Here is a 27,054-nt window from a genome sequence, read left to right on the forward strand (position 1 = left end):
TGCCCACTGCGCTGCTGACCTGGATTCCCTGACCAGAACCACTTCCTGCCTGCCATCATTCGATTAGAGGACAGTCTACTTGTCATCACATACCAGGAGGGACTAGTAGTAGTAGGGACTTCAAGGGAGCAGTGATGTCACAACCAGTTCATTTGAAGGAACCAAATCATTAGAATCAGTTCACTAAAATATTTGTTCACCGAATTGTTCAGTGCTTGGCGGAAGCTCGGAATGCGTGGCGAATGTTCTCTGACTAATACAATACTAAAACTACTGTAATAATACTGTAGTAATACTGATACTAATTTATAATCAAGCCTCTGAGTCAAGGACGTTCCGTGAATAAATCAGTGACTCTCTCAGTGGAGTCCACTGAAGGACTTTGTCAACTAGTTCTCACTCACTGACTCACTGGTTTCCTGCACTCCTGATTCGTTTGTGAACGTGAACTGGTTGGCAGTTTAGTTCGTTCCTGATTCGTTCGGGAACAAATCGCTGTCAACTGATCACAGTACGGTCACGCCTCCGTCATAGGCTTGTGTCCCAGGTGCTAAACTGAACTGAGAAAGGAATGAATCAGTTCAGGAAGTGATCGCGTTCAGTTTGTTCACAAGAAACATTCGTTCTTTTTAAACAAATCAATGAAATATAAATATAAATAAAAATAAAAGTCCGTCCCCTTGTTTTTGTTTGTTCTCGTTAGAAGTGAGATGTAACCGACTCTCATCTCAACATGGTTCTTCTGGCACTGAAGCCTCTGACATGAAGAAGACCATGGTTGGTGATGTGGAGGGCCTTACATAAGAGGACCAATAAAAGCTTTCAGGCATTTATTGAGCATTTTGTAGCAGCTGGAGAATAAACACTGCATTGAATAAGTACACAACACAGTGGTGCAGTGGTTGGTGCTGCCGCCTCACAGCAAGAAGGTTGTGGGTTTGATTCCTGGCTTGTGTGGAGTTTGCATGTTCTCCCTGTGTCTGCTGGGTGTCTGCTGGGTTCTTCCCATGTTCTCCCTGTGTCTGCTGGGTTCTCCAGGTTCCAGTTTTTACAGAAATTATGCAACACAGAATCTTACACCTGATCACTGTTTTGTAATGAGCTCAATATATGGTGTTGTTATAAAGCGTCTGCTGGTCCAGTTGCAACAGAGTCACAGTCTGCTGGTGGTTTCTTGCTGGCGTGCTGCTTCAGTCTGTAATGGCTGTCGCAGTGAAGCTGCAGTGAAGAGCAGCAGCAGGAACAGCTGATGGCCAAAGGTCATGACCTTTCCTCCAATCGATGCAGGCCATCTGAAAGTATCTGCTGTCTATTGGACACACTGAAGGTCCAGTGGGAAAAATTTGTCTGGATTTATGATTTTTAACTCTTAAAATATTGCCCATAAATACATTCACAAGGTGTGTAACTGCAGCACAATAAAAGTAGACCTTGGCTTCACCTTGGTCATGTGAAAATTAAAATTTAGAAAACGATTATTGTTATAAAAAGTGTAAAGTTCCAATCGTGCCTGACTGGTCACAATATGACTGATTACAGTTTGATACTTACTTACTTACTTACTGCACATAAAAAAGGAAAAATAATACGATGATATTTCCTCTCCTTTCCTTCTTCAGTCAGGTGATTTCGCTCACGTCTGATTAACACTTGTGACAGACGAGAACTCTCAGTATCTGCATGATTCATACCTGCTAGAAAGCAGAGTAGTCCCAGCACTGAACACCAGGGGGCTTAGGAGAGGAAGTAGCGGCATCAAGCGGAGGAAGAACAGCAGTTTGAAGATAATAAATCTCTCAGTGTGGTGGTGAGTTGGAGGGTGGAGCTCTGGTTGGTTGGAGGCTGTTATTGCAGAGTGGAGTGATGAGTGATGGGACATCACACTGTCTGATTGCAGAGAGGAAGTGACACGTCTCCTGTCGGCCATGTTGTCACATGGCTTCTCCACTGATGACAGGTGAGGACGCAGTAATATAAGAAGGAAGTGAAGGTGGGGGTTATTTTGCGTCTCAGGAAGTTAATAAAGCAGTCAGAAAAGGTCAGAGTTGTTGAGATGGTTACTGGGACCGCTGGCTTTCACACAGCCATGGAGATTCATCTCGTCCACCATGATCATCAGACCAAACCTAATACAAGGCAAAAATACTGATGGTGATAAAACGTGCATAAATGTGCCCCTCATCTTTAACATGTACATACAGTAGAGTGGTTGTGGCCACGTCAGGTGACCGGTGACACAAGACAGCTGAAGACGTGGCGGTTGGTTGGTGTGATGATGAGGTCGGCCAGGGGAAGTGTCTCTCCAACCTGGGACACCCAGCTCAGTCGGGGTCGACACCGGGGGCGGCTCCAGCCCCGAGGAGGTGGGCAGAATGCTGCCAACGGCACTCGCTTGGCTGGGACACCATCGTCCAGGTGCACCACGTGGCCCAGCAGGCACATCCTGCCTCTTTTGATGATTGTTGTGACTGGGAGAGGGGTGCGAGCTCTGGCGTATACCTCATCGTTGGTGATATGCTCAGTGGATGCCAAGTATGTTGCAGAGGCAGTTACGGTGAAATGCATCGAGTCTGCAGCTGGGATGGCTGATAGTGTCCATGTTTGAACCGTATAGAAGGACTGGAAGGACATACTGTATGTTCAAAATACAAAGTTTAAAGGTTGTACGGATTTCGCCACTGCACCATACTTTGGCGAGCCGGCCAAAGGTGGAGCGGGCCAGTTGGAGGCGACGGCGGTTGATTTCTGGATCAGTTTTCTGGCTCTGATGCATATGTATATATTTGTGTGTATATATGTATATATATATATATATAGTACTGGACAGGACTGTGCTTTTAAAAGCACCGATGGAGACTAACAGCATGAATAACATTTCACTGTCAGAGACTTTGATGGATGATAATCACAAATCAACAGTACACTAGTACACAACACATTAGCTCCAATGCTAAAAGGTTTGAAGGTTGAAAGTTTCCTTTTACTTCCTCTTACTCACTACTCACTACTTTACACACTTTCAAACACAACATTCACAACTTTACTTGACAAGACCAAAGTCTTGTTTGTGTCAATATAACTTTGCACAAAACTAAAGGTCTTGGTTTTTGGAGGGTCTCACTGTTTCACTGCAGTACAAACACACAATTAACAAAATTGTCACATACATACAGTATGTATACAACTGGCATTGGTGTGAGGGTATCGGCAAGTGCGAGTAGAGTACTCAACCCCGGTATCGGAACTGATATCCCATATTGGTATCGGTATTGGTGCATCCCGAGTTAATACCGATCACTTCATACATGCTTTTGTACCTTCATATATATGTAAATATACTGTATGTACTATACCGCCCAATGTAACTAAATCAGCAAAGGGTTTCATCAAATACACACTAGTGCCACATGGTGCTGACAAGTCCGGTGCCAACCATCTGACCAATAGGAGGCATTAGTTTGACCACCTGGCTCCACTGGTCTGATTGGTCTGATTAGTGACGGCAAAGTTTTCCCACCTAGTTGACAAACCAGGGTTACAGTTCCTCCTGAGCACCAACCAACTGCCAGAACTCTCTGCATCAGGCTGCTTTTGGTGAACAGTGGCTCATTTTACGACACCAACTGAACTACATTCACATCTGGTTCTGCTGGTTCTGCTTTGGTGGAATGAAGGTGCATTGGCTGTGTATGTGAACGGCTGGAGGAGATACTGCTCTGTGATGACTGGAGTTCAATGCTGTTGTTGTTGTTGTTGTTGTTTTCCGCCTCCATTCATATTGACATCTCACTTCTCACCTCTGAGCATGATGAGTCAATTCACTGCTGTTCCTTGTTGTTATTAATTTCAAATCGAGCACTTCAAGTACTCAGCTCAGTGGCAAAAAGTACAATGGAAAGTATTTACTCAGCATCAGACTCACTGGTTCCATTTTATATCTGAAGATGCATCATTTCAAGAATTTCAAAAGGAAAAACAAACAAACAAATGTATTTGTTTTATTTTTCATTTTATGTCGGAAAAGAGTCATTATTTCCAGAAAAGCAATTCAGACCTCTGAATCCACGACAACGAGGTAGTTCGTGTAAGCAAGATGTTCCTGGAAGAACATAATCCCTCCCTCCCTCTCTCCCTCCCTCCTTTCTCAATCCCCCTTTCTCTCTCTCGCCTTCCCCTCTCTCCATCCCTCTCTTTCTCTCTCTTATCCTTCCCTCCCTCTCTCTTTCTGCTGTGACAGTCTCCAGTTCTCAGGTGGATTCCACTGCAGGGCCAAGACAATCATTCCACGGCCTGGATTGAAACGATGATTCCACATGAAATATTAATGCCAGTCATTGTCAGGAAAGAGTGTTTTCTGAAAGGCAGATCCACCAATGGAGTCGAGAGTCATCATTTCTTTTTTTGCGTTCTGCTGACAGGCAGAATGTCAGCACAGGTGCATAGGGTGCTATTAATCTAGTTAATGACAGGTCAGAAAGTCTTTTCGGAGTGATTACCGGGACGCTACGTCAAAACTCTGATGATTTTTTTATTGAACGTCTTTGAGCTGTTGCACAGCAAAGAGAAAGAAGCCCAGAGATGACGAAAGCTGCTGTGATAATTGGCCTCTGGTTATTTGACTGTAAACACCTTCAGTGGAAAGTAAGGCCTGATCAAATCCATCTCGAATTTGTATTTGAAATATAGAATCTTTAAACATCTCGTGAATAGAAAAGATTCCTGATGATTATCAGCAGTGGAATCGTTTTGTTTAACCTTTACCTTTTTCATTCAGCAAATGTCAATGATAGCACAGTAATATCTGATTTATCAATTGATTGTTTCAGCAAAATTGCATTTTGTTGATTGAGTGACGTCAGGCACGTGTCTACACCCATGAAAGGCGTGAGTGTGAGACGAGAAAACTGAAGAAATAATAATTAGACTACAATGCTACAAAGCATTGTTAGTGAGAAACGGACTTTATCAGTGTGTTTGTTTGTTTTCTATTGGATGGTAGTGTTAATACACGATAATACACTGTGTTTACTGTTCAGTACCAGGAGGCACAACTCTTGACGTTGAGCGTTTATTACAGCGTCTGTGTTGTGTAGATGCACCTGCACTGCTGAAACCCCCAGTCATTCCCGCTTGTTATCGGACGACGCACAACCGTGCACATCAATATTTCAGCGGAGCCGTATGCTAATTTTGAATACATTAATACACAATGGTTGGTTGGTGAGCGTTGTTCCTTGTTTGAAGATAATCCCAAGCTGTGCCGGCGTCACGGACACGTGGCTGTTACAGTCCAATCTATTAGCTAATGCATCTGAATCATCCTCCTGCTGGATGCAAACCATTCCCCCACCGCGCATGCGAGCACACACACACACACACACACACACACACACACACACACACACACACACACACACACACACACACACACACACACACACACACACACACTCTTACAGAATAACATACTGTATATGATTATCTCCTGGGCTGATCACGTTCAGACCCATTCCCAGCGATGCTTTCAACTAATAAAGCCGAGTGGCTGCAGAGGGAAGCGTTGAAAGGCTTCGCTGCAATCCCTCCTTCTTCATGACAGCAGGAGGGGAGACGGCAAGTTTTTTTTCCAATCCCGGGAAGATCACGGAGGAATGGATTACTCCAAACATAATGCGTTGCTTGAAATGCGTTGCTTGAAATGAGGAGAAAATGGATGAAGTATCACGTCACTGGGGTGGACTGATTGGCTGGGGGGCGGCATTATGCTCAATGCTGGATTTAAAGCAGTCGAGTCCCAGAAAATCATCTTGCACCCCACCCCACCCCTCCTCCTCCCCATTCTACCCAACCCCCCTCCCCATGTGATGCGTTCACACCCTAGCCGCCTCCATAAGTGGGAAATGTTCCAAACAGGGGACGACAAAGCTAAATATATGACATGTGAGAGCACATTGTTGGCCAATCAACACCTCTTCCATTCATCCATCACCCAGACCCTCCCCCACCCACCCACACCAGCCCCTCCCCCACCTTCACCTCCGTGAAGCCCTCCCTCAGCTGCTCCTGGACCCCCATCTGCTGTGTTTACCACAATTAGCCCGAGCAGCGGCAGCAGCAGCAGCAGCGGCAGCAGCGGCAGCAGCAGTAACTGCAGCAACAGCAGCAGCAGCAGTAACTGCAGCAGCAGCAGCAGGAGGTCTCTCGCTTCTTTCCCTCCTTCATCCCCCCTTTCATATTATCTTTCATGCAGCCTCATTTACTCGTCAGCGGCAGGCAAGCCCCTGCAGGCGCCGTCCACGTGGGCTCGACTTTGTTTTTATATTCTCGACAGCATTATGGTAAACGGATACAGAGATACGTCGCCTTCTAAGACAAATTAGCATTTGGCTTACCGTGTAGCCACCGTCATGACAAGGAGGATGGAGAGAAGTTGCATGCCGTGTGTTTAGAATAGAAAATTGAATAGAAAAGAACACCTTTATTGATCCCACAGTGGGGAAATTTAATTAATATAATAAATATAATATAAAATAATAATTACAGCAGCAACTGCATAGTACAAAAAGATTGAGGATTATATTAATTAATAGAAATAAGGCAATAAAAAATTAAATAAAATATTTGTAGGTATAAATGGAAAAGAAAAACAATTTTTTAACAAATATTTTAGACATCTTATGGACAGTTGAATGTACAGCTATCTACATACTGACAATAAATTAGACTTTGCTTAAATGAATAATATTCTTTAAATAAGTTGTGGTGACCACTTAAAAAGATGAAATAAAAACTGATGATATGACGATGAATTATGAAAAAAAGAAAAGAACAAACATCAGGAACAAATACAGAGCACATGTGAGATTTTTTTTTTATAAAGAGATAGAAAGATAGAAATAGATGATAATGGGCCAGTTGGGTGTCAGTGTTTGGAAAGAAAGAAAACTCAGTGGATGAACACAACAAAGCAAAAATAGAATCAATGGGAATTGTGCATGACGTGCTACGTATGGTTCTAAGATGTAAAAAACAATATCGTTCCACGCAAAGATGAAATGAAATTGCTACACACGCGCACCGTGGCCATGGAATAAAGCTCTTTTGATGTGGTTATTAAATGTGCACTATATTCAGATGAGATTCCCCTCAGCTGTGGGCGGAGCCTCTTTATTTTCTTCAGGGATGATGTGCGTTTGAAAGAGACTGGGAATGAAGCTCCAGTCTGGTGGCTGCAGGGTCCAGATTGGTGATGTTTTCTTTGCTCACATGACTTCTCACTGTCCTCACTCGAGACTGCAACTGCTGCAAACCAGCTGCCATCTTTATTATTATTCAAAGCTACATGAGACAGTGTTGTATGATAGAGCTAGAAATGGTTGAAACTGAAACTCTTCCTGGAAACAGTGAAGCACCAATGAGGAAAAGCAGCTGTGTTGTTGTTTGCGATTCTAGAAAGGCTTCAGTGTGTTGGGTTGTCGAGCGCACACTGCTTGTGTGCCTGTGTGTGTGGTGTTAATGTGCGTGGAGTCCCATCCCCCCCTCCACCGTCCTCCTGCGTGTCAGTATGTTTTCTCTTTTGAAGAACATCAGCCACAGGCTTGGTGCCAGACACAGAGCAGCTCTGACAGCTCCTCTGGTGACGCTGCCACACCGTGACCAGCTTCTTCTATTGTTATTATGCTCTATGTGTTGATGATGAAGACACGTATGAAAACAGTATGAAAGCAAACAATGGTAAACAACATCATCACTTACACTGACAACAACTAATTATTTAGCGCAGAACATTTAAGATATCCACTGTTTGAATTAAGAGCCAATATATGAATGAATATTGTGTCTTTTGTTTGTTTTCCCTGTTAATTACAAATTTCAAACTACCACTTGAGCCACGTGTTTTCATCCAGGATGGAGGCTGTCACTTTGTCACTGTGTAGTTGTTGGGAGGAACCAATGGTGATACGGGGAGTTAGATGGTCTACCGCAAAACATGTGACTGCTGATCTTTTTAACATTTACTTTTGAATACGCTGGGTGTTCTAACCCAGTTATTGATGGATTTATCTATTTATTCTATACTTCCATTTTTGTGCCCGAACACACTGTGAACATGGCATGTACAAGACACGTACTGTGGCTGAATGATTCACGTTATCATCTTCTTACATCTCATTTGCAACCTTCAGTACAGCACTGATCCTTTTTAATAATTCATCAGTTACAGTCCAAATTCCAGACAGCAGCTGCAGCCTCATGTTGACAGGAGGAGGAGAAGCTGAGCTGCACACGCAGCAGCTCAGTAGGAATGGTAACAGTTCTCTCTCTTTCCTTCTTTCTTTTCTCATCAGATTTAGAGGTAGCACTCAGAGGAGAAATAATCAGATGCTCTGAAGTTTAGAGATGTTAACTTTGACTATCTATCTATCTATCTATCTATGTTCCCAAAATCAAAAATTGATACTTAAATAGTGCACTGAATTAACTGATGAGACAAATTTTGTTTTTTTCTCGACAACTGCTTCTCTTGCAATCAGTGACAAAAATGAATCTTTCTTTTAAAAGATTGTGTTGCATAGAATGAAATGCTGTTGGGAAATAAGCAACATGAACCAATCAGGGGCCTGCAGTTGTTCTCAATGTGAAACCAAACTTTTGAAGATTAAAAGTTTATTAAAAGTCCATTCTGAACTTCCCTTCTAAATACCATGACTAGCAGTATTTCATTATTAATAAGGAAGCATTTAATTGTCACACTCAAAAAAGAATCCCTAACAAGTGACACGCAGAGGTCACCTAGTGTTCGAGTGACGTCATCAAATCAGCTAAACAACAGACAACTTGGAGGGACACAACACGTGAGCAGCAGCAGCAGCAGCAGCGTTTCCTCCACGTTTTCAACTTTCTCTTGCCTTCCTGATGATCCAGCAGGATTTGAACCTGGTAAAGATGATGAGTCATCCTTTTCAGAGTGCACTGGCTCACTGAGTTTCTCCCGTGGATAATGTTCGCTCACTGCTAGTTATCCTCACACACACTGGGAATACCATGTGTACCATCTTGCTGCTGTGCTCAGTGAAGGGGAACCTTGAAGGCTCTTGTGAATGTTGAGGGCTTTCAGTGAAGTTCATGGTGGAGCGAGGTGCACCATGCTCAGTGTGAGGGACTGGGTTTAACACTTTGGTTCTTCATTCATTATAAGCACAATAGTGCTGTGAATACTAATAATCATAGGTAGTGGCATATTATGGTTTTATCTACCTAATAAGTCTTCATGTCAAACAAACTAGTATGATCAAAAAATAGTCCAATACCTTTTAGAACTTTAAAATAACCAAATCTGGATTATTATCTGAAATAATACTGATTTAGAAGGATCAGAGGCTCTTAACATGGCTCAGAATAGTGTTTCATTTGTGCTTGGAAAAATATGTTTTCCTTGTTGAAGCCTAAAATTGCTGTGAAAACTTTGCAAAATCGATACAATTAATCGAAGCAGTGAACTAAAAACACTTACATTTAGGAACATTTAATTTCAGAACACACACGTATGTGTGTATGTCTATATATATAGTAGTTGAAAATCTTTACAGCTTCCACTATGATACTAGCAGTAATTAGTGTGTTGTAACAGTTGGGTTGTGACCAAAGTTTTGCGTGTACACAGTCCTGTCTTAAATTATTTTTTGAGGGAGCCTCTTGTTATTTGTGTGGTTGCCAGGTACTGACGCATGCAGAGAAGTCTGGCTTTTATCCCATGAGGAGCCGCGTACATCCTGCTCACTAACACATCACATGATGTGGATGCCGTGATGATAATGTGAAGCTTGGAATCGTATTTTGTTTTCAAAAATATCAGCAAGAGTTAAAACACAACAACAACACAAATATGTGTGCATATTTATTCCCTTCTCAAACCTAAAACCTCCGTGCACTGTGCATGTGATTCACTCTCTGGCAGCCCTGCTCCATCCAACACCACCTTTTATCACTGTATCATCTCATCTCACTCTCACTGACATTTAGCCACCCCTCACCCCCCAGCTACCACCCCACCCTCCTCACCACCATCATTATTATTGCTTGCCTTTGTTCCCAGCAGCCTGCTAAAGGTTCCTTCTCATGCTGATGGTTGGTCTGAACCCTTCACCTTCCCTCAGACTGGAATTTCCTCTTTGTCTTTAGAGAAAAACACATTTTCGTGTTCCCACCATTAATTTGCTGGTTCACGAGGAACATTGCGAAAAAAGTGATGAAAATACACACAAGAATTCATATTTGTCTCATTGCTTTTTGGTACGGATGTAGTGGGGTTGGAGTAATGGAATAAGAATCAGTAATAATTGTGATGGACATCACTCAGTCAGTCAGTCAGTCAGTCAGTCAGCTAGATTACCTCAACATTCATATTCAGTGTTTACTGTTCAGTTCCCTAACTGGTGCTGATTTGTTTATGTATACATAATATGGATATGAATATATTGAAATTGAATGGATGAGCAATATTAACTGTCCAAGGATAAACATTGTTCACAGATGGGATAACTGATTGTTGTGAATTTCTCCATACAGTATACAATATTCATACATGAATTATGTGCCAATATGACAAACATGCCTTTGGTTAGTAAACCCTTCATTCATCAAGTTAGATTGGCGGGTGTCAGGAGGAGGTGCAGGAGGTGAACTGGGCCGATCACTGGCCTTCCCACTGTTGCCCAGCACAGTGTCATCATCAGATCACCACCATGCAGACATGGTGACAACACAAACAGTCACCAAGCTAGATACAAGCTTCATGTACAAACTTCATCCTACAGCCTCTCCAACATAGAGTGGTCACTAATGATGTCATAAAGTTGTCTTTCACTTCTGTTTTTGTTTCTTCTTGCATCAGCATGGCTCATGTTTGATTTATTTGATGTTTTTCTTTTATACCCCTCCAGCTCAACCTCTCTTTTCTTCCTGTCTATTGTTTCCCCCTGTATAACACTCTCCATCTATCCTGTCACATCCTCAGGGAGTGAGTGTGTGCTACTTCATGTTTCTCAGCCAAATCCAATCATGTTGGCTTCTCCCATCCCTCATCCTGGTCGGCCCGACGCCTTTTCATCTAAAGGGCAGCTTCTCAGCAGAAGACCATCTTCCCTCTTCAGTCATTCAATCTTTGCCCACCCCCACCCCCTTTGTCCGCCACACACACACACACACACACACACACACACACACACACACACACATGTGCTCAGACTATTAGGTGTCATCATAAGGTCAGCGGCCACACTGACTTTGTTCTCTATATGTAACACACCATACACACCCGTACACAGAAGACCTCTACGATATGTTGTCGCACAAACAGAAACATCGTAGAAAATTTGGACGAGGATTGATGGGTTGGATATTTCCCCAGGCGTTCAGTCCAAGCCATTCATTTTGCTTTTACTTTTAAATGGACAATCCAGCTGCCTGACAGCATGTTTCGTATTTAGTCTTCAAATAAACCAACGAAGAAGGTGGACGAGGTATCCAGGTTTGGGTGTGCAGGCCACTGTAGTTCACTGGCAAGCCAGGAGAGAGAGTGAAAGATGCTGCAATCTAAAGTGTAATCACTTGATAGCACTGTTTCTTCTTCAAAATCTCCAACTATTACACACTGAACCTTGATGGCAACTGTACTGGTTTTATGAACTTGAAGAACCCTTCAAGTTCATAAAACCAGTACATGGATAATGGATGACATTACTAGTCATGGGAAACTCTGTCCCTCCATCACTGTGGAGATAATGACCTTCTTCTGCCTGAGGGCTTCGTCATCTTCCCAGGAGTTGTTTCATTGCCAGCTGATTTACATTACAAACAACTGCCTCCTGTGGTGCCAGTGAACGCAGTGGCAGCAGTGGTTCCGCTTTCAGCAATTCTGTTGCCATTCGCTTCATGTTTGATTTGGCTCGCTGGCGCTGGAGATGCACAGTGATGTGAGTCCATGCCTGGTTACAGTAACACAACAAAATATCATTATATATTGACAAAATGACAATGATGACAACAAAGACGTCGTCAGGCATTAGAAGGACTGGATCTGTCAAGCGATGGATAGACTGGCATCGAGTCTAGAGCAGGGGTGGGCCAACTCTTTGACTGGTGGGGCTACAGTGGGTTGTACAGTGTGCCAGAGGGGGGTAGTGGAGCAGCAGCAGATGGATGGAATGTTTTGGTGAGCCACCTCATAGGAGGAAACAATCTATCATGGGATATGTAGAAAACATGTTGCTTTAATGTCAATGGAAAATGAAGCAAAGCAAAGTTGCAACCAAATCAATGTCTTTGAAGCCCCACTGTGTTTAGCTCTTATTGAAATGATGCTGAAACACTTGAGACATGGAGGAAATACAGCTGTTTGATGACTGACTGACTATTAATATAATTTCTTCAAGTTCGGCTTTTAGGGCCGTATTAATAGGCTTTACAGGCCGTGTATGGTCCCCGGGCCATTTTTTGCCCCCACCTGGTCTAACATAAGGTTTGAAGTGGAATGGATGTCTAATGGGACGGGCAGTGCCAAAAAATTGCTTGTAAATGAAAAATACCTTTAATTTTCAACTAATTACAAACTACCAACATTACTGTATCTCTGAGATTCTAATAAAGTCCTGCAACATTTATTCCCTCATCAGCTTAGAGCACTGTAACACCTTAGCTTGTGATGATGTTCATCAACAGCCACAGTTTCACTCTGCTTTATCTCACTGGCGGCAGAGAGCTTTAAAAATATATCCGACTATTTTAGTGATGTCGCTTATTGCTTATTTTTGGAATTGTCAGCTGAAATAAGAGAAACTCAGGAATGAGGACAGAGCAGCTCTTTGTGTCTCTGTTCACTGTATGACAGGGATTTGTAATCAGGCAGTTGTCATTATTACAGTTACAGTGACAGCAAGACATGACTTGGGAGTTTTTCCCATAAATGTGTATATGTGTTTGCTATTTATTTGTTATCGCCTAATCCACAGTGCTCGCCACCTGGTGGATTTATCAAGAATGTTGACGTCCCTGTAAGAGTGAGGAAATTAGCAGGCTGAACTGAAGTGAACTGTTGAGTTTTTGCTTGGCTTCCCTACACTTCTGCTGTCCTGCACAGCACAGTTTGGAACATTGTTTTTTGAAGATGGCTACACCAAAAACCTTTTGACCTTCGACCTTTGCCATTGACGTTCCTTTTTTTCCATCACAAAAAAATGATCCTCACACCGCATCTTCCTTTCATGAACTGCTACTGACTGTTTTGAATTAATATCAAAATAAACAGTAACAATCTATTTAGAGATTTTGTGTGCGATATATTGTCTTGGCTGTAGAAATATGTCTAGTATGGTGTGATCGTCATCGTTCTCTTGGAGAGAGGAGACCTTTCAGTCTATTTTAATTCTGCACAAATTGATGGAAAAACGCAAACAGAGTACAAGCCACTGCCATCTGTTCAAGTTTTGCATCAGGTCTGTTCCATGATATCTGGAGCCAAACTGTATTAACTGGGTAGCACAGTCTGCTCAGTGTCGCGGCAGTGAAGCTGTTTTCCATGTAGTGCTACACTATGTACTATACACTGAAAGAGGGGCTTCCTTTGCCCCTTATGAAAAATGTATGAGCGCCATCTATGATTGTTTCTTTGAGTCTCCAGGTGATTGTGATCTTCAGGTGATTACAGCTGTGATGTTGTGAAGGTTGTTCCTGGTCTGATTAGTGCCCACTGCCCTAAAGGCAACATTTCATAAAGAAAAGAATGGCTCTTTCAAATTGGACAAATGTACTTGTATCATGTATCAAGTCATGAGCACGTAATAATAATAATAATTATAATAATAATAATAATAATAATAATAATAATAATAATAATAATAATAATAATAATAATTATTATTATTATTATTATTATTATTATTATTATTATTATTATTACTACTACTACTACTACTACTACTACTACTAATAATATTTTATTTATATAGTGCTTTTCATAAAAAAATGACACTTCAGAAGTAGTAAAAACAGTAGTACAGTAGTAAAATAAAACTGAAAATATCTACAGACAGTGAAGCACAATAAAAACAGGATAAAACCGGAGTTTTCTTGAAATTAAATAAAACATAAAAATATATTTTGAAAAAGATCAGCTTTCTTGTTTATTGTTTGTGTAGTGCAGTAGCTGGTGTAGTCAACACGATGTCATTTTGAATCCGACACTGCAGTCATCATAAGGTGACACAATAACACAGCCCTGTCCTGGGAGTCACCGCCAACTCTTCTTTTGATCAGAATGTTGTCAGATGAAAGAAACCCCACAAGGCCACAAGCAGATGAGAGCAGGTGCGTCGTCAGCTCCCGTCTGTCCACTTCAACTGAGCTCCAGTGTCTGGAGTGAGTGGAAGAAGCAGTGACAGTAACCTGCTTTCACTATTAAATCTATTCACACACACACACACACACACACACACACACACACACACACACACACACACACACACACAAAATACCAGTATTGTCTCGAAGTTGTTTTTTTAGTTGCTATTTGGCTTTAATTTATATTTTGATTTGATTATCTCAAGCTCCAAGTGTATGTGTGTGTGTGTGTGTGTGTGTGTGTGTGTGTGTGTGTGTGTGTGTGTGTGTGTGTGTGTGTGTTGTGGGGGGTCACAATCAGGGTGCAGAAAGGAAAAATTAGTTGTTGTTTTTTACATCAGTCAAATAGCACTATTTCCATACGTGGTGCAAATGCTGTGTTTCCTGGACACAGTGTGACAGAGGATGAAGTGCAGTCAAGACAGCAGCTGCCACGCTGTGCTAAAGCATTTACAACATGAGAGAAGTCAGCCATTGGTTGGCTGTTTATCTTTACAGTAGTTCTCATCTTGGATTTACAGCTGGAATACTAATGTGTTATTTCACTGTGTTCAGTGAACCTCCAGTGGTGACTGCTGAATTCATGACCTTTTTCACACTGTTATCACACACAAGCATTCAACATATGAATACAGATTGAGTGCCTGCTGCTTATTTGTGCCTCTTCCCTTGCACATCTCCCACTGGTTTCCATGATGACAGTAAATGCTGGTGCTAGTCTTGGCCAGGAGGTGGGAGGGAGATCCGATGGGAGGCCCAGGGGTCGCAGGGTCAGGGTGCGTCCACAACCAGCTGTCCCATCACAGAGCGCAGAAATCATTTCTCACAGTCAGACTGTGCACCACTATTACTGGCTTATCTCTGTAGGGCGAGATGAGTGCCCTGTTGTGCTTTATGTTGCGTAAAACCACAACAGAAGAACATGATTTACGTCCTTGAAAGAACGACCTCTGGTCACCCTATTGATTTGGACCCTTCTGCTAAACACATTCCTGGAATGCAATGGAGACCAGTGTGACTGTGTTACTTTCGAGCCTGGCTGTTAGTTAGTTGATAAAACTGAAGTCAGTCAAGTGCTGTGGCTTTGCTGGTGCACGTGTTTGGCACCAGTGGACAATACAGGTGAAGCTTGAAATATCTGTTATGAAATGATGTGAAATCGGTGAGGAGGACTCTGTGGGAACTGCCCATTGGTCCGACCTCCCATTGGTTCGATCTCCCACCACGGTTACGGTGAGGGGTTGGGTTAGGAGGACCAATGGGCAATTTGTCGGACTAATGGAGGGTCGGACCAATGCCATCCTCCCGATTCTGTAATGTTAACGCAAATAGAAGACGTTAAAGGTTAAGGGTGTCATATTTGGAGATTTTGAAGAAGATACAGTGATATCAAGTGGTTACAATTCAGATTGCAGCGTCTTTCACTCTGCATCCCTCTCCTGAGCTTGCCAGTGAACTACGGTGGCCTGCACACCCAAACCTGGATACCTGGTCCACCGTCTTCTTTGTCGGTTTATTTGAGGACGAGAGTGTTCACCGTCATTACGAGAGTAGCTGGATTGTCCACACCAGGCTTCCTTAGAAATATGATGTTGCAAGATGGCAGCTAACTGGGAGCACTGGGACCCTTATTGATCCATGGAGATTCTATTATATTTATAAGAACTGTTCTTAGAGTAGGAAAACCAAATGGCTTTTAATGTACTTTGATTATAAAAATGTATTTATGGGCAGTATATTAAGCTTTTACCAATATAAAAATCATAAATCAAGACAAATTTACACACTGGACCTGTAAAATATCAACGTCTTCATTAAAAATGAATGCCATACCTGTCGTCCCATGGTAGGAAAATCATTCAGGCAAGATTTGTTGATTAATTAATTGAAAAAGAGCAGAGAAGAGTCGGGTGGGACAGTTTTCGGGGAGTGTGAGTACAGCTGTGCAATCATGGAATGCTGTAGGGGTAATTCCCTGCCCGCAGCGAGCCAGCGGTGAGTGTTAGAGAAGTGATCGTTCAAACAGAGGAATTCAAACAGCTGCGGATGAATGAAATTACCGCCATATAGCCGCTTATCCTTTAATGGTGGAACCTTTTGTCAGCATTTCTCATTACAAATCAATTCTGGCTTCTTTTTGTTCTCTCTTCTTGCTTCCCCACCACCACCACTGCATTAAATCATCAATCTGCCTGAGGAATCCCAATATTTCAAATGGAGTCTCTCCTGGTTTGGAGCCACAGAGAGAAGAATGTCACTGTGACAGCAGCTGTCTCTCTCTCGTCTGGGCCAGTTTTCTTGCAACCACTATTGATTGGTATTGATCCAGACCTTCTGTCTGCTGCTGTAAACTCATTTACCCCACTGTTTTTTTTCTGCTGACATTTTCATTGCCGTATCTCAAGTTTATTGAGTCAAAGCCTAAAGTGCAATTGAATGTAGCCAATAATCTGATCAGGATGAATTAATGTTCTATCTGACAGTCAATAATCACAGCTTGGTTTTGTCAACACCTACTTCCAGTGGCAATAGATGCTCACTCAATTTGCCAAATGTCCAGTAGGGAGACCTTTGTCGCACCAATCAAGGTCTCATCCATCAGCTAAAGACTCCCTTTAGTGTGAATCAAATCTATGTGGAAACAGCAAGAGCCAGTAGTTGAAGCAAGTCTTTTACACATGTTGAACATCATCTGTCAGTTGCTGCTTCTCCTTTCAAAGTTTTGTTCCCAGTCTTGCATCTGAATTAAACAAATTATCCTCTCAAGCATATTTTTCTTTGATCCTGTGAGGTTCAACGAAGCTGGAGCCACAATGCGGACTGAACAAAGTCGATTACTAACTGAAAAGATTAAAAGGTTCAACTAAGGGTGTCAGTCTAAAAGCAACGGCTGAGCAGGTTGAGATGAAGATGCAGTGGAACAGTTGGTGCTCTCAGAGTAACTGACCAACTGGCTGCGGCGAGGCCATCAGACCAGGTTTAAATACAGGTGTAGGTGAGCAGAAGGCAATAGGGTGGAGCAGTGGCAGGTGAGTCAAAGGAGCAGGTGTAGCTGGTCATGTTGATGGTCCTCTCAGGCCAGCTGCCAGACAGGGGAGACAGAAGACAACAGGACGGGGGGAGGGTACACAGGAAAACAAGAACACATTCATGTCACTCTTTTGCAAATTGCAATTAAAGTTGGAATGAAAAAAACACACATTTGGGGTGAAGTTGTGGGGAGAAGTTGATTTTGGTGACTTTTGACTCAAAGTCAGCAACAACTAACTGCTATATGAACTGAAACAGAGTCCAGCAGAGTTGATAGCAGTGAAACAGTGCAACGCTGCTACGACATGGGATGAAGGTAAATGCAGATCTAGTTTGGAGTGTCTTCACTGCGGGGCCCTTTTCTTTGACAAGGATGACCCACTTCTAGCATATAATCAAGATTCCTTTGATCAGCCAAGGTCTCCCCCAACAGAGTCTCATCATCATGTGGCTTTAAATAATTGAAGCTCGCACAGTTACACTCGTTTTGATTTTTATCTGAGGGGTCACAGGTTGAAGCATAGTTGTAATTACCAAGGCAGCCGTGACTTATTGTTCCTCTTTGCAAATGCTTGACAAGGGTGTGGATTGATAGATAGCCCTACATCACCTAGATCACCCTACATCAGACGCCTGCTTCACAGCTTAGTCACAAAAATAATGAAAATGAATAATGATGCAAGCACTACCATAACAGTATTGGCTCAGTCGCAACATGCATTGTCTTTATGAGTTACCAGTGATAGAGCAAGGAATGTATATTAGACCAGTGTTTCTCAATTAGTGGGTCGCAGTCAAAGAGTGGGTCACAGTTTTGTGGGAAGTAATACCTTTTATTTTTTAAAAGTGATTAAAAAAAAAAATTGTAGATATATTTATAGAGAAAATGATTTACAAGGCATGATAGAAAGTGGACTAGCATTTTTATTTTTGTGTAATAAATTTGAGTGCTGTGGAATAAAATTGGGTCGCGACTTCATGATAAGGAAAAAAATGTGGGTCCTGATGCTCCACCACTTGAGAAGCACTGAATGAGGTCCTCGTAGCTCCTGTATTCTTACCATTCTGCTGCGTTTCCACTGTTTGCAGGACCGTGGGGCCGCTGTATGGGCAGTGAGTGTGGACCTGGTGGCAGCCAGAGCCGGGCCGTGTGGTGCGCCCACTCCGAAGGCTGGACCACGCTGCACACCAACTGCAACCAGAAGGAGCGGCCTGACAACCAGCAAGACTGCTTCCGCGTGTGTGACTGGCACAAAGATTTGTACGACTGGCAGCTGGGCGCCTGGAACCAGTGTGTCCCCGTGTCCATGCGCAGCGCCGGTGTGCAGCGGCCGGCCGTGTGCGCCCGAGGGGAGGAGGGCATCCAGACCCGGGAGGTGGGCTGCGTTCACAAGACCAACGGGGAGCCGGCCGACGACACCATCTGTGAATACTTTGAGCCCAAACCGCGTTTGGAACAGGCCTGTCTCATCCCCTGTCCACGGGACTGCGTGGTGTCCGAGTTCACCGCCTGGACCTCCTGCTCCAAGACCTGCGGGATGGGCCTGCAAAACAGGATACGCTTCGTTCTGGCGCCACCTCTATTTGGAGGGGCAGCTTGTCCCAACCTGACAGAGTTCCAGACGTGCCAGCTGAGGGCCTGCGAGGGAAACGAAAGCCTCTACAGCTTGAAGGTGGGACCCTGGGGGCTCTGCTCCGTCCCGCTGTCCCGTCAGGCCAGACAAGCTGAGAAACCACCCGAAGAGACGTTCTTGAAGGATGGAGACAAACTCTCAGGGGACAAGCAGTCCGCAGAGAGCGAGAAGCAGTCCGGAGAGGGTGAGAAGCAATCCAAAGGGGGCAAAAAAGAGGCTGCGAAAGGTCTCAAACAGTCGGGCGAGGGCGGCAGAAAGGGAAAGGAGGGAGGGGGGAGGACGAGGGAGAGCGAGGAGCAGAACAAAGAAGATCTGGGACCCAAAGAAGGGGACAAACTATCAAGAGACGCAGACAAACCTCCCAGAGTCAACCGGAAATTCGGCACCAGACTCCGCAGGAAGCAGGACCAGCCGTCCCGACAGGCCAACCGAGACAAGCGGCAGAAAAAGAAGGCCAAGAACAAAGAGAAAAAGGAGAAAAAAAGAGAGAAGGTTCAAGAGAGGATGAGGGAACGCGTTAAGGCAAAGGACCCCGAGACCAGAGAACTGCTCAAGAAGAAGAGAACCAAAAACCGTCAGAACCGGCCGGGGGGAAAGTCGTGGGATGTGCAGTTTGGCTACCAGACAAGAGAGGTGACCTGCGTCCACAAGAACGGAGACGTCGAAGCCCTCAGGTAAAGAGCGCCGCAAAGCAAAGTTTACCTTCAGTTGGCTTGGCACAAAGCCAGAGTTGTAGTTTAGGTGTTGATTAAAATTGTTTTCAATAGGGATGGCCCGATACCGATACCAGTATCGGGAATCGGGACCGATACCAGGGTTGAGTACTGTATTCTGAACATCTAGTACAGATATTTGTGTACAAATGTAGGGAGTGAAAGCAAAAAGTCAGAATAAGAAATATTCTAAAAATACTAACCCTACTTAAGTTAGACCGGCCATATGCGAACAGTGGCCCAGAGGCCACATGCAGCCCGCCAAACTTGAAGACATGATATTAATAGTCAGTCAGTCATCAAACAGCTGTATTTCCTCCATGTTTCCTGTGTTTTTAGAGTCATTTCAATAAAGAGTTAAACACAGTGGGGCTTCAAAGACACTGATTTGGTTGCAACTTTGCTTTCCTTCATTTTCCATTGACATTAAAGCAACATGTTTTCTACATATCCCATGATAGATTGTTTCCTCACCAAAACACTCCATTCATCTGCTGCTGCTCCGCTACCCCCCTCTGGCACACTGTTGAACCAAGTGTCCCGATGTCCCAATCACATTTTTTGATCCCGATCTGATCCCGATTGCTTAATGATGAGAAATTATCGATACAGACTTTTTTCCCAATCTGATCTTTTTTCTTACCTTGAATAAACTGAATCTATTGGATTCAGACTTTTCTCTTGGTGCATTGCAAAATAAATTGGATTGTTTACTTCAATCATCAATCCATGCTTTGCTTTTCCTCAACGTTTTATTTATTTTACACATTGAAGAACACAGTGAGCATACTATATAAAACATATAAATGAAATAAAAAATAATTATCTAAAATTGTGCTTATAAATTAAGTACATTAATTTTCAAAGTGCATTCGGAGCTTTGTGATGACTTCACTCTTTGCTCAGTAAATACAACGTAGACTTTGTAAAGATAATGTAAACTTCACTGAATCAGTAACTTCAATTACAGTAAACCACTGATACAAAATAAACTTGCAAACAATGTAGCAGCTCAAGTTTAACACTCTGCTCGGTAAAAAAAAAAAATACTAGAGCCATGTATGAATAAAATAAAATAATAATTATGATGTAAATGTAACTTATCAAGTAAGTACATTAATTATCAAAGTGTCTTCAGAGCTTGTGGATGACTGCACTCTTTGCTCAGTCAGTAAAATTAATCAGTAACTTCAGTTGCAGTAAACCACCTAAGCAATATAAATTTAAATCAGTGTATCCATCTGATCCAAATGATCGAATTGTGACATCCCCACCCCCCACCCCTGAGTTAGACTCAACTTATTTTTGAACTGGTATCCAGTAACCTCTGGCTCCTCCCTGTTTGCTCTGGTCTGCAGTTTGTGCTCCCAGGAGGAAATGCCGGTGACCTTCCAGGCCTGCGTGATCACCAAAGACTGCGACGTGACCGAGTGGTCTGATTGGTCGGCTTGTTCCAAGGAGTGCTACGAGCCCAACGGGCCCCAGGGCCATCGCCTTCGCACCAGGAAGGTGTCCCAGTTCCCCATCGGTGGAGGAGCCACTTGTCCTCCGCTGGAGGAAAAGGAGTCATGCAGCTCCCAGGGAGACGCAGCTCCTCCCTGCATCCTGTAAGTCCTGCTGGGATCTGCATTTACTTTGTGGACAACTGCACGGCGTGTTTATAAGATTAGATTCAACGCTAATGAACTAATGAGCTTTTGACTGTCTCACTCTGATGACGGCTGTCTATACACTGGAAGAGCCTTCACCAATGTGTGTGTGTGGGCGTCCGTCAATGTGTCATGAATTGCTCTGGAGCAGTCAGCACTCAATTTCTGCTACTGCATTACTGTCTGAGTTACCGGAATGTCATTTGTTTTTATATACTTGGTTTTCTTTTGTTCAGACAGATATAGGTTAAAACAGATGTTACAGATGTTTTTGTTTTGTGTTTTTTATTGTTTGCAACAAGACAATACAGTGACATTAACAGACAGACATCACTCAGTGTGTGTGTGTGTATCAATTATAAATATTGCAGTTAGAAATTTTTAGTATTAATATATAATAATAAGTACTATTATTATCAAATATATTAATCATTAATTATTCTTATTAGAAATAAAACATAAAAGTGAAAAAATAAATAATAAGGGATGGAAATTAAAAAGGGGGGTTAATTATAGAAGAGGTTAAATATATAGAAGAGGTGAAAAAGATTATGTATGTATATATATATATATGTATATATATATATATATGTATATATATATATATATATATATACATATATATATATATATGTATATATACATATATATATATATATATACATATATATATATATATGTGTGTGTGTGAGTTGGATCTGTCTCAACTATTTTCGAAGAAGGGAGCCTTAATGGATGAAAACCACAATTCTAAAAAGAATACAACTGAAAATATTGTAAAACTCAAGCAGATGAAAGTGAACTACCAGTTACCAGGAGTACGAGAGGAACTTCACTGTCTCAGACTGCGGTCAAGATTCTGATCAAGACGACTGAAGGTTGTTGTCATTTGTGACACAGTATCAAATACTTCTTGCTCCATTTTCCACTTCCCAAAAGCCATTATTATGTGGGGAAAACTGATCTGATTTACACAGTGTCATAGACTTGATCAGTCTATGGAGCATGTACATTAAACACAACAATACTCTCCTCATTCATCGCAGTACTTTATCACAGTTGGTCATAATGAGGACAGTAAAACTGTCAAGATGCTGAAGAGCAGCGCTGTCCATGGTGCTGAAGCTCAGCACTGCCTGGATGTCCACATGACTGGGATGTTTAAAGTCCCATGATGCAAAGACCCTCACTATTCAAACAAGCCTTTATAACTTCAAAATGAATTTTTTTTCAACACAATCAGTGGAATCTTTAGTAAAAAATAGATATTTTTCTGACAAAAATAGATCTTAGGATTTCTGACAAAGAAAGAACGAGATGAGATGATGATGAAGATGAAGATGATGGCGATGAAGATGATGACTTAAAGTGTCATCAACCTCAAGGCAGAACATTTTTTGAGGTTACTGTTGAAGAAAAATGTACAATTCCAGGTTTGCCACGAACAATAAACACAGGAAATCCTTGATGACGAGAACATTCTCTACTACCGCTGGATCCAAAATGTCATTTTCTCCTGTTGAAACGTTTGCGAATTGCGACGTTGCGTTTTTTTTAATCAAGACTTTTTCTCAGATTTAATTTTAATGATATTTCCATCACAATTATTATCCTTCTGGGTTTCAACAGCTTCAGGGATTCTCATCATAACCATGACAAGGTTTTCAGATTTGTACCTTACATCCAAATTCAAATTCATTTTTTAATGACAAATAATGACTTCAAGAAGGATTTGAACTTGATCTTCAAATGATTGGTAATAATTAATTAATTAATTTTGCCATTAGTGCTTACTACTGATATCAGTACTACTACTACTACTACCGCTACCACTGCCACTACTACTACTGCTACCACTACTACCACTACTACTACAACTACTACTACTACTACTACTATTACTACTGCTACCAGTACTACTACTACTACTACTACTACTACCACTACTACTGCTACTACTACTTCTGCAACTACCACAACTATTACAACAACAACTACTACTACTAATAATAATAATGATAACAATAATGATAGTAATTTGCCATGTTGATGAACCAGTTCTAGCTGTATTTGCTCCAGACTGAGTGGCTGTGTCCCCTTGTGTCCTCAGATACAGCTGGAAGGCCACCGAGTGGACCGAGTGCAGGGTGGATGTTCTACTGAGCCACCAGGACCGCCGGCGAGGGAACCAGACAGGCCTGTGTGGTGGTGGAGTCCAGAGCAGAGAGGTTTACTGCGTCCAGAGCAGCAGTCCAACGGCCCCAAGCAGCGGCTCACTCAGGAGCAAAGAAGGTCACTTTTCAAATATGATTCTAATGCCATAAAATATTTATTTTTGTTTGTATTTATTTATAATATTTATTTTATTTTAGCTTTATTTGTATAGTGGCATGTCATTCAAACAAGTCATATCGGCAACAGCAACGGGATCATGCAGAAAAGATGGGAAATGATATTGATTAAAAAGAAATAAGGCAATAAAAATAAAATATTTGTACAGTATAAAAGGGAAAAACAAGATATTTACATCTTACATTTGTTGGATTTTCAGCTACGAGCTTTGATTTGATCATTTTTACTAACATTCAATATAGAAACTTACTACTGTTGCTGTTACTGCAAATCCTTTTTGTTTAGCAATCATTTTCAGCAGGTGTTTTTGCTCCGTTTTTCTGTCTGTTATAATATATTGGGAAAAGTTTTGGTGGTTATTTAAGGGATTTAAAAATGTCTCGGCCACTGACCCAGTACGTCCATCTGGACATTTTTTGAATGCACGTCACACTGACTACTTTAATATGTATGTACTTAAACTTTTTCATAATGCCGGCATTCGGCTCTGCCGATGCGTTGCACCCAAAAAGAAGAAGAACACAAAAAATTCAACAAAAACGAACCAAAATTTGATGGTGTAGTTATGAACATGAAGCTATATGTGGATAGATTATTCTGGGTCACAAAATTATCATAATAATAATATTTCAAGTTATTGTTATGAAAGAATAGCTACTGAACACAACTTTATTATACATTTATCACACACACACACACACACACACACACACACACACACACACACACACACACACATAAATATATATCACATATCACAGTATGGTTTTGAACTACTGACGAAAAAAATGTGAAAAAATTCAGAGCTTTGGAATCATCTGTTAAAGATCACATTTCACACACACACACACACACACACACACACACACACACACACACACACACACACACACACACACACACATCCATGCACGCACAGACATCAAAGTGGAGTCATCTGTTACAGTTCTGCCCTGACACTGACACCCCCCAGTCTTTCTTCTCCTTTAGCAGCTGTGTGTCAACTAAAAAGAATTAAAGTGGCGCTCCCGTTCACAAAACTGGGACTCACATTTGTGAATATGCAAACACGTATAAAACACACACACACACACACACACACACACACACACACACACACACACACACACACACACACACAGACACACAAGTGATCTAACGACAGCAGATGAAATATGAGCTTTCACATAAATTGGTGGTGTCCCAGAGGCTGGGAGTGGCCTGGCAGCACGGCCTTGATTAGCCACCACTGACAGAATAAGTCTCCGTCCATCTGGCTGACTGGCTGACTGACTGACTGACTGGTTGGCTGGCTGGCTGGTTCACTGCTGACTGACTGACTGATTGACTAATAATCACTGTTTTTTAAGTTAGTGAATCAATATAGTCTTCACTTAGTTTACCTGTATTAATTTAATAATGCTTGGTTCAGGTGTCTTATACTTGCAGTTTGAAAGTTTGAAACAACGACCTGATAGTTGGTTGTGTGGTAGTGGTTGGCTGGTTTTTTGCTCTGTACACATTTTTAAAAAATCAAATATGAAAGGCCTATGTGCGTGTTTGTGTGCTTGCAGCAGACATGTGATATAGTGTTATTGCATTTCGATGCATTTTATTTGCCAACTGGCTGTGATAGGAATGCGCGGCAGTAACACTTGGTTTTCACCCACTTTGATGGCCGTGACTGCGGATCACAGCCTGTGTTCCAGTTGATGTGTTGGTAGCTATTATTTAAAGCAGGGATTTACTGGAATCTGCCACAGTCATGCAAAGATAAAACTTCACTCTTGAATACTACTGGGGTTCATCATAAGCCGCTTTTAATCCGCTCTGGTAACACATATTCATAGACAGATTAAATATGTTTCTCTGTCTATGTTTCTTTTTACATAGACAGACATACATATATGTGTGTACAGTATATATATATATATATATATATGTATGTATATTTATATATATATATATATATATGTATATATATATATATATATATATATATATATGTATATATATATATATATATATGTATATATATATATATATATATATATATATATATATATATATATATATATATATATATATATATGGTGAGCCGTTAACGCCGTTACTGTGCTGCATTACTGCGAGACTCTTATCGCGCGATTAAAAAAATTCTCGCCGTTAATCTATTCTCAAAGTTGGGTCTGGGAGCTGCTTCAGGGCAAATTTGTTTTTAAGAAGCTTCCCAATGGAGACCTCGACAAGACCAAGGTTGTTTGCACAATTTGCAAGGCGGAGTTAAAATATTGCAGGAGTACCTCGAGTCTCAAGTCCCAGTTTAATTATTGTCATTTTCCCAGAAATTTTTGGTGTTGTTGCACCCTCCGTTGGTCATTCCAGGTAGTTCATGAAAGAACTTTGTCCACATAAGACAGACCTGTGTGTCAAATTGCCTGATGGTTACATGTCGCCCCAGCCTTGCCTACTATGCATGTTTATTTTGAATAATAAACAGTAGCACACACATATTTTGACTGACTTCAAATGAGCCATCTTAATCGCGATTAATCGTGATTAACTCCCGGATTGCAGTGCGATTAATCACAATTAAAAAAATTAATCGATGCCCAGCATTAATATATATGTATATGTATATGTGTGTGTATATATGTATATATATATATATATACATACATATATATATATATATATATATATATATATATATATATATATATATATGTATATATATATATATATATATATATGTATACAGTATATAAAGAGAGAAAGAGAGAGAGAGGAGAGAGAGCGAGAGCGAGAGCCAAAGTCAATCTTGATAGCAATTTTTATATATTTTTATATATGTATATATATATACCGTATTTTCCTTATAGCCGCTACTTTTTTCCCATGCTTTGAACCATGCGGCTTATGCAAAGGTGCGGCTTTTCTGTGGATTTTACTTCACCCGCCAGGGGGCACTTTAGCAGGAAGTGCAAAAACGAGACAAGCGGCGACACGGAGAGCAACACTGACATAGACACAGAAATGGTATGTGACGAAGCTCTTCTGAGGCTGTTCAACTCCGACACTGATTGAAGTGACTTCAGCGGTTTCAGTGCGCAGGAGGAAGATGAACAGTGACAGGTGGTTTCTGGGTTCAGTGTTCATGAAGCAACTTTAATGGTTCCAGTGCGCATGAAGAAAAAGTGACAGCGGTTCAACGTGTGTTCAGTGGGTTCAGTGCGCAACTTTTCTGTTTTGGCTCTCGTCTGTATGTTCTCGTGTCTT

The 27,054-nt window shown here is 41.7% G+C and overlaps 1 protein-coding gene across 1 annotated transcript in view; it reads left to right on the forward strand.

Annotated features, from left to right (window-relative positions):
* The window catches only part of thsd7aa (thrombospondin, type I, domain containing 7Aa), an 84,958-nt gene that overhangs the window by 12,128 nt on the left and 45,776 nt on the right, over positions 1 to 27,054 (forward strand). Inside the window, exons 2-4 of the mRNA XM_076051489.1 lie at positions 18,517 to 19,735; positions 21,133 to 21,381; positions 23,534 to 23,715. Coding sequence (XP_075907604.1) covers positions 18,517 to 19,735; positions 21,133 to 21,381; positions 23,534 to 23,715 — 1,650 coding nt within the window. The remainder of the gene's footprint in view (positions 1 to 18,516; positions 19,736 to 21,132; positions 21,382 to 23,533; positions 23,716 to 27,054) is intronic.

The sequence above is a fragment of the Nelusetta ayraudi genome, unplaced genomic scaffold, assembly GCF_046127955.1.
Source record: "Nelusetta ayraudi isolate G7.1 ecotype Tasmania unplaced genomic scaffold, CSIRO-AGI_Nayr_v1 ptg000135l, whole genome shotgun sequence".
In the NCBI taxonomy this organism is placed as follows: Eukaryota; Metazoa; Chordata; class Actinopteri; order Tetraodontiformes; family Monacanthidae; genus Nelusetta; species Nelusetta ayraudi.